A 13559-nucleotide genomic window follows, 5' to 3' on the forward strand; every position below is an offset into this window, starting at 1 on the left:
TTTCTTATCCCACCTTTTGTTGAACCTCTTTGTTTTGCGTTCCAGCTTTTCATGGTCTCCGTGAGTAGTGGGGTGGGAGGGGCCCTTATGGGGCTTTAAATGAGCACGCTCAGGTTCTGGGACGTTGATCTACCTGACTTTATCTGCAAAGCCACATCTGAAGCTCACACGATATGATTCAACCAGGTAGATGGAACTTCTTATTTTTGGGGTGTGGTAGGGTTGATGTATAACTGGAACATGAGTTGGCTCACTATGGGGACATTTTTTGGTGGTTCTGGTTTGGTGTTGCACAGCAGCAGAAGTAGGTTGTTTAGTGCCGAGGCAATTGGAGAGTAAGTGCCTTGCTTAAGGTCACACCACACTAGCCTGCCTGGGCGGACAAAATTGGAAGGGGGAAGCATCAACTTTTGCTTCAAAGAAGCAATTATAATACGGTTTCGTATTTATGTCACAAATGTTTTCCTAATGTAATAGTATCAAACAACAGGACTACCTTCGGCAGTCCGTTGCTGCTGATACACATCCAATAAACAGGAGATCCCTGGAAGAGACTGATGCTCTACTGGCGAAAAGAATTTCTAGGAATTAAAGGTACGACTATTTATTCCTTTCAACTGTTGAGTGCTTAAACCATCTTTGATAGATTTCATGATAAAAAGATTTTCAAATTTGATGCTGTGGCACACATCCAGGATATCAACTTGGCACCATTTTTATTTAGAACAAAATAAACACAATAAGAAATCTTTTAGTGTTGACCTCATGTCATAATGATCAACCAGTTAGGGATGTACTGACAACAAGACTTTTAAGACAATCATCGTGGCAACCATATTGGTTCTACGAATGCCACCATTTTCGATTCGGATTTGGTGAGAACCCCGTATTAGTGATAATTCATTCCAGAAATAATGACAATATTTTCAAGACAACCATTGTGCCAACTATATTGGATGCATGATTGGCACCAACCAGGTAACGTAAACAAATCTCTTGGTAATACTGTAGGTTGATATAACTATCCATTTGGAGAGAAGTACAGATAACAATATTTCTAAGATCTGGCTTTCCATTCCGGAGAAGTAACAATAACAAGATTTTCATGATGACTGCTGTGGTGGCCATATTGGACGTCAGATGGGCGCCTTTTTCATATAAGACCAACTGGATATCGTAATAAGTCTTTTGACGAAAACCTCACGTCAGTATGACTTTTTACTCAGGTAGTCTTGAGATAAGATTTTCAAGATGTATACTTTGGCGGCCATATTGGATTTCAGATCGATACCATTTTTATTTAGGACTAACTAGATATCATAAGAAGTCTTATAGTGAAAACCCATGCTGTTATTCTTCTATTATTCTTGTTATTGTTGTTGTTGTTGTTGCTGCTAATCATCTTTTTGCTGCAACATTGAGGCTAAGTATGGCTCTATCTTTCTCACATTCCAAGATGTGTATGATCATGTCTTCTGGTGTGGAACACGGGAAAGGACAGTTCTATCCTGCCTCACACGTGACCTTTATCCTGACAATGTTGACCTTCTACTGCTAGCACAGTGTACACAGAGTAGCAAAAACGTCCCAATTTCAACCATCACTTAAACATTCTTTCACAGTAATCACAATAAATAATAAGTTCAACACATATATGTACTAAAACAAGTGGCTGAAGTTAATTGTTCCAAAAACAGGCTGTTTTGCCATGATGACCTAGCTACATGCATGTCTTTAGTCCATTTCTAGATGAAAAAGCCGATGTTGTTAATGTTACATTAAAAGAAACTATAATCTAATTATTTTCTTCGAAGGGTAAATCAATTCTAGATCAAAGTTTAATCAAAGAATAGATCTATATTATTTTGCTTCTGAATCAGCCTTATCGATAAAAGTGAATTTTATATTTTACACGTCCACATTTGCATCATTGCGCAAGCTATTCGCAGTACAACATTCAGACGCTGTATATTAGCATTACCATGGCAATTACAAGCACAGTTTTTACCCTATAGCTTAGGGTAAGCAAATTGTGAAAGGATACTCTTCCGCTTGAAAGTTACAGTAGTATTCACAATAGGTCGTTTTCACTACGGCCCTAGTTTTAAGTTTAGAAATGTGAGAAAAAATAATCCATCATTACGCTTCAGTGTAAGATAAGAAACTTCCACATTCTGGATCAAAATTTTGCATCAGACACGCAGGACAGCCTTGTGTCTGGCGCAGAATTCTGACCCTTGTGTGTAATTTGCCTGTCTTACATCCAAGTATGTGACGGATCCCATTAATATATCCTTATCTTGAATTATCCACATTAATATATTAATACTGCTAACCTCATTATAGTACCAGTTTTGTCTGTGGATATATATATATATATATGTTTGTGTGTGTGTGTGTGTAATTTTGATATAACCATTCTGAAGCAGACGGCAATAAAACATAAAACTACAGTTCAGTACGATCTTCATACCATGTAATGTCAAAACATAAAACGTGATACAAGTAATTTCAATCACTTAAGTTTTTTAACATACAATTTTATCTTCTGATTTAAAAAAAAATATATTAAAGGATTTCTATCACAATTAAGTACCTTGTTTTGACATAAACAATTTGCCACACAATCTAGCTCTGTAATCAGTATCTACATCATATTTGAAAATGATATACTGGTGTAACATGACCCATTCGATAAAAGGGGCACAGGGTAACTTAAATTTGGCTCTGATTGCATAACCCAAGATTATACATCAAAGTCAATATCAAGTGGAAATACAACTACTGCACTTCATTTAAGTGCTTACTTGAAAAAGCAAACCAAAATGTTCAATTATGTGACTTATCATGAAAACTTATGCCCTTCCCATCAGTTATACATATATAACCATGATTATTTCACTTACTCTGATGACTGCAAAAGAGCCTTTTCCCTACTTTTCACTGTGTACTACTTCGGGTTTGTCAATTAATTAGCCATACTAACTTATTGACTTACAAATTAAGAAAGAGTTACTAGTAAGATCTCAGTAATGTGGCCAGTAAAATTTCCTATTTACAATGATTCTTTTATTTTGAAAAACTCTGCACAACTTTAGTACTGATAGAGGTAAAAAACAACAAGATGATAAAAAAATTATTTCTAGCTAATTTTTAGATATAATTCTTTCCACCCGCCAATGCTAAATATATCATTTTATTCATAATATTTACATGTGCATATGTAACTTAAGCCTGAGAATCAATTAGATTTTTCCAGTAAAATGCAAGAATGATAAATGTGTGTAATATATATATATATATATATATATATATATATATATATATATATATATATATATATATAACACGAGACATGTTAATTTCCACTTGCCCACTATGTTAAGCTTTCATTGAACCTTGTTTCATCCTACTATTTGTTTAGATACTGCCTAGAGTTTGTTGGGGGACTGTGTCATGAGAGCTAGTATGGTCAATAGGTACAAATCTCATGGCCCTGGTCTAACTATTGGGGGTACTGGGTCATGAGAGCTAGTATGGTCAATAGGTACAAATCTCATGGCCCTGGTCTAACTATTGGGGGTACTGAGTCATGAGAGCTAGTATGGTCAATAGGTACAACTCTCATGGCCCTGGTCTAACTATTGGGGGGACTGGGTCATGAGAGCTAGTATGGTCAATAGGTACAACTCTCATGGCCCTGGTCTAACTATTGGGGGACTGGGTCATGAGAGCTAGGATGGTCAATAGGTACAACTCTCATGGCCCTGGTCTAACTATTGGGGGCACTGGGTCATGAGAGCTAGCATGGTCAATAGGTACAACTCTCATGGCCCTGGTCTAACTTTTGAGGGACTGGGTCATGAGAGCTATTATGGTCAATAGGTACAACTCTCATAACTTTGGTCTAACTCCAACTTGGAATAGTAAATCTCTAACCTGTTTGCTTATATTTGTTTTAATATACACTATTATAACATAGTAAATATAATTACCAAATGTTAAAATATCCCTTTATGTGATTCTGATTGGTCCTATATGTAAATATGGATAGTCAACAGTATGGGTGGTGCATAAAACAATGCGACATCAGACACACAGTTGACTTTCGTTGTTGAAAATTGTCTTTGTGTAAAATGTTATGTTTATCTGGATGGTTGCTTGATCTTTGATTTATAGTTTGTAAGAAAAGTATAATCTACTTTTAAATGTCAATACTAGTTAAACTTTGGTTGGGGCTATTTTTTATGTACAACAAATGAAAGGTGCAACGTCTTTCAGAATTAACAAAATTGTTCGTTCTTCTTTCTATCTAAATGATTTCCACTGAAATGAACACTATGTGATAAAAAGAATCTCACATGGGTAATGATCTAATATTAACACTGATCGATTATGCTGAATGCAAGGAAAGATAACTCTATTTTCAGAAGATAAATCTGAAGCACACCAGACCTGCACCCTTCAAGAATGAAATCAACAAGAATTAACAATAAGAAGTAACCTAGGATAACACAATTTTGTTGATTATTTTGTCTTGAATATAAACTTTACATAGAAAATATATATAAATGTAAATAAATTAATATGAATGAGTGTTGTTCATTGGCAATTTAAAAAATGAAGACAAAATTAGAAAAATACTGTTCCAGGAGAAATTTATTTAAATATATGAACAAGACACAAAATTATCAAAATATAACACATTGAATAAAGAAAAAAATATACCACATTAAATAAAGACAAATATGTAAAAATCTACACTTATTACTTCAGGGAACTACACATTTTTGCTTGAAAGACGTCTCAGCAAATATTCAAGTTAAATACATCTAAAGTTATCATTACAAATAAAATTGCTCAAACAAATAATAATGTATTTTCTTTAAGGTCATAACTTAAAGACTTATAAATATGAAAGCTCACAAGAATGCCAAAATATTTGATTGCAATACAGATGCATGAAAATACATGTATGACTCATATGAAGAAGTGTAAGGATTAATGAAATGGAATACCATATATATATACTCTCTAATAAGTCATGTCCAATTACAAGCAAAATATACTCTGATCTGCTGTCCCATAATGAACTGGTAGATCTGGGTCTATGTTGTTTGTTCTACTGATTACTCCATACAAACTGCATGGTGCAGTTTGCAGTGGGACTCAGCTCTGAGTACATATGGTATACAACACTTAACTGTCAAAATATAACAATTAATTAAAACATTCATCTGAGTCTGAAAGCTTTTAAGCTGAACAAATCCTGGACTGTGTGACTTAGCATGTATGTGTTTTGGAATTTCTTAGTTTTCAACCCGCTGCATGTCTTAGTGGTAAAGGCTTTGGACTCATAATAAGCAGATGACTGCATGTTTGCTGATCCCCCCACCACCACCCACACATACAAATGGATCAGTCCAGCTTTGCTACCATTACCTGTTTTTAGGCAGACTGAAATTCATTGCCTCACTTGAACATAACATGCATGTCTTTCATTGCTAACATAAAAAAATACAAACCTAATTCAATGCTATAGAATATAATATCTGGTTGAACAGAAAATCATTTGTTGAAAATCAAAGAAATCAAAAGCAAGCAATATTGTCCTATGGGTCAATCATTCCCTCCCTCCCACCCACCAACTCCAACTCTGAATTTCTTTCCTGTTGTTTACTCTCAATGTGTAACCTCACATAACTCTTACTTTAAAATGCACAAGGTACAAGTAGTTTCTAAATTGGATGCTGCACCAAGCTGAAGAGTCAACTCTATTTGGTTTTTATATTCTCATGTGGGCAAATAAAACTGCAGTGGTTACATATACTTTTGTGTGAATAAAATTATGAATAATGTTAGCAACTGAGACCACTAAAGTGGAGATGTGGAGAGAGAGAGACAGAGACAGAGACTCCTGGAATGTGTGTTTTAAATGAGATTAGTTTGCTATTTGCTAGCAGCAGTGCCAAAATTACCATTCCATACTCTGTAAGATCAAATAAGCCATCAGCCAAAATTAATACAACAAAACAACCAACAAAATGGAGAGCTGTGTGAGACCATCAGTAAATAGATCTGATGCAACATATGGATTCTGCACAAATGTAAATATTTATTTACATGGACCGGCCCAGAGATAGAGTAGTCTGATTGAAACATATGCTAACATTGCACCAGGCAGTAATTCTAAGCTACACACCACTCAAGTTTATTAACCTTCCATACACAAAGTGCACTGTTTTGTGTGATAGAATGCAACCCAAGTCCCCAGTTCATGTAAACCTGGAAACACTCATGTTAAAAATAGTGTGCCATCAAATCTGCATAGGACTTCAAGTGCTGTCATGTTTCAATGTGAAATTGTGGTGTGATGTCACAGAGTGAACACCATCATCATGTGTCATGAATACTGATGGTACAACCTGAAGGAGCGATTGCCATACAAAATTAGGACATAACTGGAGTGCAATATGAATGAGAATAAGTCTTCATATCACAGGAACATCATGTACCTGGCCCCAGATTTACCAAACATTTTTTCCCTCAAATTTAAATTTCTGATTATCGTTTACACTGCTGAGTTAGCAACAATTAATCTTTCACTGAACATTTAGCAGGCATTAGTAATTAAAAATATTCACAATACATTAATTTTCACACAAGAGTCTTGTCTGAATGTTCTTTTGAAGAAGATTTAGGGATTTCCAAAATATTTTAAAATTTCTCAAATCTTTTAATCAAGAATATAATGATTTCCAGGAGTGCAATTTTTAGAGTAAAGAGATATTTTTTTGCCCATCCCATAATTTTCCAAAACAGGGTGTACAATGGATGCAGTGGTATCACTACGGTTGGTGTCACCCAGTGCGGTAACTCATGGTGTCACCCCCATGGACCTCCTTTGTGCACAAAAATTAATTTTTTTTAAAGACAGTCATTTTGGTGTCACCCAACTGATGGTGACACCCACCCCCCGTGGCATCACTGAATGGATGCCCAAACATTCAAACAAAAGGTGCACTATTTCTTGAGATCCAGGGACACAAAACAAAGTACATAATACACAGGGAGGAAGCATCATTTGAGATCATATAAATATTTCAAATTTAAATGAACTGGATAAATCTAATTAAAACATAAAAGATAAAATCCAAACTTGCACCAAAAAGTGTCTTGCATTTTTTCTGGGACTTTATTCAGGAGTAGGGGTAGGAATAGTAAAATCAACAAGCGTAATGAAACTGTATTTATACCATGAAGTGATTTGGTTATGGAAACTTGTAAAGAAGAAACTTTAACCAGAATGTACCTCCATTATAATTCATTACCCCATGACCCCACCCAAGGGAAGGAGAAATATTATGGAAAGTGGAGCCTGTGATGATTTTTAAATACCATATATGAAGTGAATTGCGTATTAAGAGGAAACGAAAATGTAAGTGATGTTAAAACCACAACCAAAATGTGTCCTTAATATAATTCTTTACCCCACCCAGGGACATGTATGGCATATAGAGAAAAAAGGTATTACAAATAAGACATGAATCAGGTAAGGGATTGGTGAGCTATAAGTGTAGGAATAAACATTAACAAAAGCTGTCCACATACGCACACACATATGCACAAACAGATAACCCAAATGCTACATGCTCTCATCTCATTGGCAAAATGGTACAGTGAAATGTGGGCCTGTGAACATTCATCTTAAGTAGTGTATTAGGTCTGGTTGGGAAAGTGAATACAGTTGTAAAAGATAGATCAATACATTTCATATATATCATATCATAGTAGATATTTTGGTAATAAATAATGTTACTGGCAAAAACTCCCAAAACAAAGAGATATACACTTAATGTTACTGAGGAAATATCTAAAAGACAGAAGACTAAGTAATCAACTTTCCTGAGTAAGAAGTATATTTTTGAGTCCATGCAACTAAAATGATGTACATCAACATTATATAATAAGAAATTGACTGGACCAAGATATTTTTATAAATTATCAGATCTTACACGTTATGATATGTAATGCAAATAACAACCTTGTGAATCCGAAAATGTGTCACTAAAACATATGTATTGCACAAACTCAGCTTTCACGTACATGTAATAAAGTGCACTTCTATCAAATTAATTAAATTCAACCAAATAAATTCAAGAATACAACCTGGAAAAAATGGCATGTTATTGATAGTTTCATCCTATTAATACATAGGACTATAATGAAAGTAAAATCTAAATGAAATTTGGGAAATATAATAATTGATCCAACTGCCCGAACATTTCCGCAGCTAAACCGATGCTATCACATGATCAAAACAAGCATTCTATTCAAACACAAAAGTAACATGTCTTAAGATGTATGGGCAGTAAAATGAAATTGATTACCAAGGAGTCCATCGGACAAAAATAAGGGTGGTCAGTCATTTGATACAAAATTCTACAGTCTCTACTCAATAACATTTACATTGTTAAACATGAAGTAGATGAAAGGAGGTTTGTGAAGGTGTCTGAAACAGATGTAGGACTGGGCCAAACTGATATCAATGGATTTTCAATACAATAAATAAGGACAGGTTAACCAATGCCAAATCAATATAATGCTTTCCATTTTTATTATTGGAAAACCCTGTACTTCACATACATTTAACTGAATTACCATGCAAAATAAATATTTGCACAAAAAACTGTTTTTATAATTAGTATCAAAAAACAAAAACAAAGCATGCTACACTGATTTGGTTGCGCTGGTGTGCTGGTTGATCTCTTTGAAACAAAATGCTCCAAAGAATGTGATGTTAACATGATGATATTCTATGGCCTACTTCAGGCAAAACATTTATCAAGTTTTGTTACAAAGTAGACCTAATTCCTACATACTTTGAACAATGAAACAGTCTGTTCTAAGGAAGCTAAAAACACAGTACCTTGAGAAACTTGCATACTAATAATTTAATAATGTAGGTAATCAGGAAATGAATGTACACTGGACCGTTCTATACAAAAATATTTATACAATTCAAACACTGATGAAAATATTTCATTTTGCACCAGTGAAAACATAGTTATAAATGTAATAAAAAGATCACTTCCCTTTATTATATATGCCGCATGTGATTTCCTTTGCAGATGCATTGTATGGGATGATTCAGTATATTTTTTTTATATCGGGATGTTGTCAAGCACTTATTTGGTGGTGTTAAGTAGATATGATATTCCACAAGTTTGTTGATACATAACATGATGTAACAATAGGTCAATCATGATGCAACAGTATGTGAACACAGACATATTAAAAATTGTATTTAACACCATTTAATTGTATATCTTAGGAAGCCACAGTAGCTCAGTTGGTACAGCAATGGAGTGTCATAATCCAAGGGTTGCAGGTTTAAAACCTGCCTAGGCCAGCATCCTCACCCCAGGGCAACCTACGTTCATCCTTGAGAAAAGACACTTAATTCCCATTTCCATGCTATCATACAGTCAATAATGTTAACAGTACCCTTAAAACCAACAAAATAATATTGTACACGATAATTTAAGCAATCTTTTTGGTTTCAATATTTGTTTTCTTTTAATTTTGAGAAGCAGTTTTATTACAATTTTATATTTAAGAAATGGGGGTATATGTTTGCATTGTTACATACTGTGGACTATCCCAAGGTACATGAGGCCTGTACGCTGCCCCTGTTGCTCTTTGGTTTGCTAACACTATCCATTAAAACAAACACTATAATCCTTAATTATACAATATTATTATATCTGAAGAAATAAACAGCCATTTGAAGAAAAAAATGTAACAATAAACAAGTCTAGACTGTTTCCATTCAAAGCAAAAAAAGACCTGAATTTAAAATTGTTCAAATTATGTTAGGGTTTCTTTTGTGAAAAATCTGACATTATCTCAAATTAAAACAAATATAATTGCCTTTGAACTGGATAGGATTTTACCCTGAACCAATTATGAATATAAAAAAGTATATAACGAAAACTGGCCCAAATAAATGACTTAATCTCATTCGTTTTTATATCTTTAATCCAGCTACTCTTATATGCTTTATACTGGACTGGTTTATTAAATGTTGACTTGCAGACAGTCACAACAGGAAAATGTAGACTTGTGTCATGGTATTCAATGTTATATTCATGTGTATGATCTTCAAAAACCATTACCAAAGAACTGCACATGAAATCGTAACACTGATGATTTACATTATGAATACTGGAAAGGCATTACTAATGTGTAAGCACAACCAAGACAAAAAGCTGAATTACAACAATATATGCCTTTATGTTTGCAAATATTTGTCAGACTACAATGAAAGAGCTGGAGATGGCAGTTTTAAAGTTAAAAGTTTGTATATGGCAAACCATGTATTTTCGGAAGTCTTCCGTCATAAACTGCATAAATTATGTAGTAAATATCTACATAAAGGAAATTTTAAACAGGGAAAAGTGTCAAACACCAATGTTTGAGGAAAGGTAATTTTTTCAGAATGGCTAGAATAATGCACAATTCTAAACAAATTACAAAAGTATACAAAAATATACCAATTATCACTCTAAATTGTGACACACTGTCATCTACATCATTATTTAAAATTTCTATGACCATTTTTCTTTCAAAAATTACATAAAATAAACTTAAATCAGGATAACACAACAGCATTAAACTTCTTCATCCTTAAATTAACAAAAGACATACCATATGTAAAGATATTGTTAACCACAAATGCACAACCTTTGCAAATTATATATCACTCTCAACAAGCTAACAAAACTAATTTTAACTAGCCTAAGTACCTCTGACTCTCACCAAATCTCTAGTAAAGGCAATTACTGAGAGAAAAACAAGTCAAACAATCAATACAAAAGAACTGAATTTACATAGCTTTCCATGACTGTATGTCTATTGGAAGTGTTGCTTTAAAACTTTTAGATCTTTCACCTTAACGACTTAAAATTTAAAACCAACTATGCTGACATATTTTCATCAAAGTCCACGCCAATTAAATACCAAGAAGGTTTCATTTATCCCAAAGTTCAAGCCAATAAAATATCAACTTAGTTTAAACTTATCAGCTAGTAAGGCACAACATTTATGTTTTCAATCAACACTTCCTTTAGACATCCAATCATATAATTCAGCAATTTCCTTTGTGTTTACTGTTTTTCTTATTTGTAATTGCGTCTGATAAAAATTCATGGACTCTTGGACAGTCTAAAGCACTCAATGAGAGTCTAAAGCACTCAATGATAGTCTAAAGTACTCATTGAGAGTCTAAAGCACTTATACTAGTCAAAAAGTTATTTTTTTGCACTTTTAATTGCAGAGCCTTTACATTTATCTAACACTTTCACTGTGATGTGATTCTTTATGGATCTAGTCAACCTGAAAAGGACATTGACTTGGTGTGTGTGTGTATATATATATATATATATATATATATATACTGGAAATCCTTGTATATGCAAGACATCTCGAATGGTAGCATTATTCTGACTGATTTAAAACAATTTGTGTCAGACATATGTAGCTCTGAATGTATCTCTGATTCTTTTTCTTATATTTAATTTCATAACTATTCAGTAAAATAATTTAAAACCCTGTATCTGTCAAAACCAGTAAGGGATGGCAAAACTCTGCATGACAGGTGACAGTGTGCCTCATGTATCAGTCATAATTACTTCCTAATCCTGGCTTGAATGCTTATTCTCTAAAAATAACTCAATAACATTTAGTATAGATACTGAGTGTTCTTAACTTTTTAGTTGTTTTATATGAAAGAAATGTCAAAGTAAAGTGGATGCAGTTATCTCCACTTCCAGCTTTTCCCATCAAATTATTACACAGTTGTTTATGATTTATGTTAGCCATGTTTTAGTTTTATAACAGTCTGAAATGATTTTACGTATATATGACTGAACAGTTGCCAGAAACTTTAATATGACCCACAAATTCTTCTACCCACTACAATGCTGTCACCAAAGCCAAAGATCTCACATCCAAAAACATAAAAGAAAGGCTCTTCATCTGTAAGATCTATATAACGACCAACTCAACAGGTAAACATATCCAATCCAGAGTATGTTGTAAATTGTAAATGGATAGAACATTATGATTACAACTGTAAATTTAAATGCCATGAGATATGCAGACAAGTAGGTAGCAATCAGAATATGGGTACCATTAAATAACACCATTGTGAATATATAAAACAGTGTGAAGCATGTCTATATATACAAATTAAACAACAGTACCATCTATATGCTTAAAATTAATTTTAGCCTGCTTCCTCCATTTCCATGCCTTATCAAGTATAAACAACTGAAGATAGAAAACTTAATACCAGTCTGCAATTTGCTGAAAAATGCAACAATAATAAGCATTTGCAACATTTTTAAATAAAAGTATTGATTTACAATATACTCTGTGATGTTTACTTTTAATCACTGAATATATTCCCATGTGGAGCAAGGGAGATATCTCTAGTCAGCTGCAGCTTTTGCAGCAAATGCCTGCACTGCTGAGGTTTCGGATGGAAGATGGGTCAACTGAACTTCTTCTTCATTGCTTGTTTCATCTGTAAGTAAAAATATCAAACATTGACATAATCATCTAAAATAATAATGCCTACACTGCCCCCCGATTCATCCACTTATTGTAAAGGTTCCTACTGAAAGTAATCTATGGTCCACCGAGTTAAATTTTTATACTACCCATTGGTCCAGCACTCTCTGCTTAATGACTCCTAACCAAACAGTTTTACCATAATGTAGAATGAATGCAAATGCAATGCATAGTGAAAGCAAATAAAATAATGAAATCATCTGAAAAAAGGGCAGACAGCACAGATGCAAAACCTAGAATGTAAAATGATGGATACATGAAAACTGTACCAAATGCAATTGCATTTCAGGTATGGTTTGAAAACTAAATATTTTCAAAATGCTGCTAAATTTCCGGTTAAAAGCCTTTTTTGCATGATAATCTGCGATCAGATCCTTGAACTCCCTATCCCTCAATGCTGCATTTGCTTTCCACAAGATAGTATCCTTGTTCTGGGCTCTGTGACATCATTACAGTTCAAGACAGACCAAAGTGGATAGTATAAAAGCAATAGAGAATGAAAGATATAGCTTTACAATGATATCAAATAATGCAGACTTTCTCCATACATTAAAAACCTAACTGAAAGGTGGGAAATTTTGATATTCTTTTCAGGCCAAAAATTCCTGGATCCAGAATTAGAGCTAAGTGTCCAGGTTTTAGATTCCCTGTTGCCAGATCTAATTCATTCTGATCCAAATGATACATTAATTGTGAGATATAGAGCAAAAAAAAAAGAGGTCTAAAGGTGAAATTATGAGTCCAATAAGCACAATGAAAACAGACAGAAAAATCTTCATCTGCTCATGTGCAAGTAAAATAGACAAACAAAATGAAATTTTTTGACGTATCAATGTATCTATTGATACAAAAGTCTCTCAGTATCACATACACCTGCATTTATTCCAAAATAACAAGAAACTTTGCCACAATAGCCAACCTGC

At 33.7% G+C, this 13559-nt stretch overlaps 2 protein-coding genes across 2 annotated transcripts in view; one reads left to right on the top strand and one right to left on the bottom strand.

The window, feature by feature from the left end:
• Positions 1-499: 499 nt before the first annotated feature.
• The window catches only part of LOC149807526 (proteasome assembly chaperone 4-like), a 95553-nt gene continuing 82493 nt past the window's right edge, over positions 500-13559 (top strand). Inside the window, exon 1 of the mRNA XM_089967442.1 lies at positions 500-594. Coding sequence (XP_089823568.1) covers positions 558-594 — 37 coding nt within the window. The 5' untranslated portion in view covers positions 500-557. The remainder of the gene's footprint in view (positions 595-13559) is intronic.
• Positions 4642-13559, bottom strand: part of LOC149807527 (protein wntless-like) — a 48109-nt gene continuing 39191 nt past the window's right edge. The window contains exon 13 of the mRNA XM_089967407.1: positions 4642-12589. Coding sequence (XP_089823533.1) covers positions 12495-12589 — 95 coding nt within the window. The 3' untranslated portion in view covers positions 4642-12494. The remainder of the gene's footprint in view (positions 12590-13559) is intronic.

Source organism: Sinohyriopsis cumingii, chromosome 1, assembly GCF_028554795.1.
Source record: "Sinohyriopsis cumingii isolate HCF-2022 chromosome 1, ASM2855479v2, whole genome shotgun sequence".
In the NCBI taxonomy this organism is placed as follows: domain Eukaryota; kingdom Metazoa; phylum Mollusca; class Bivalvia; order Unionida; family Unionidae; genus Sinohyriopsis; species Sinohyriopsis cumingii.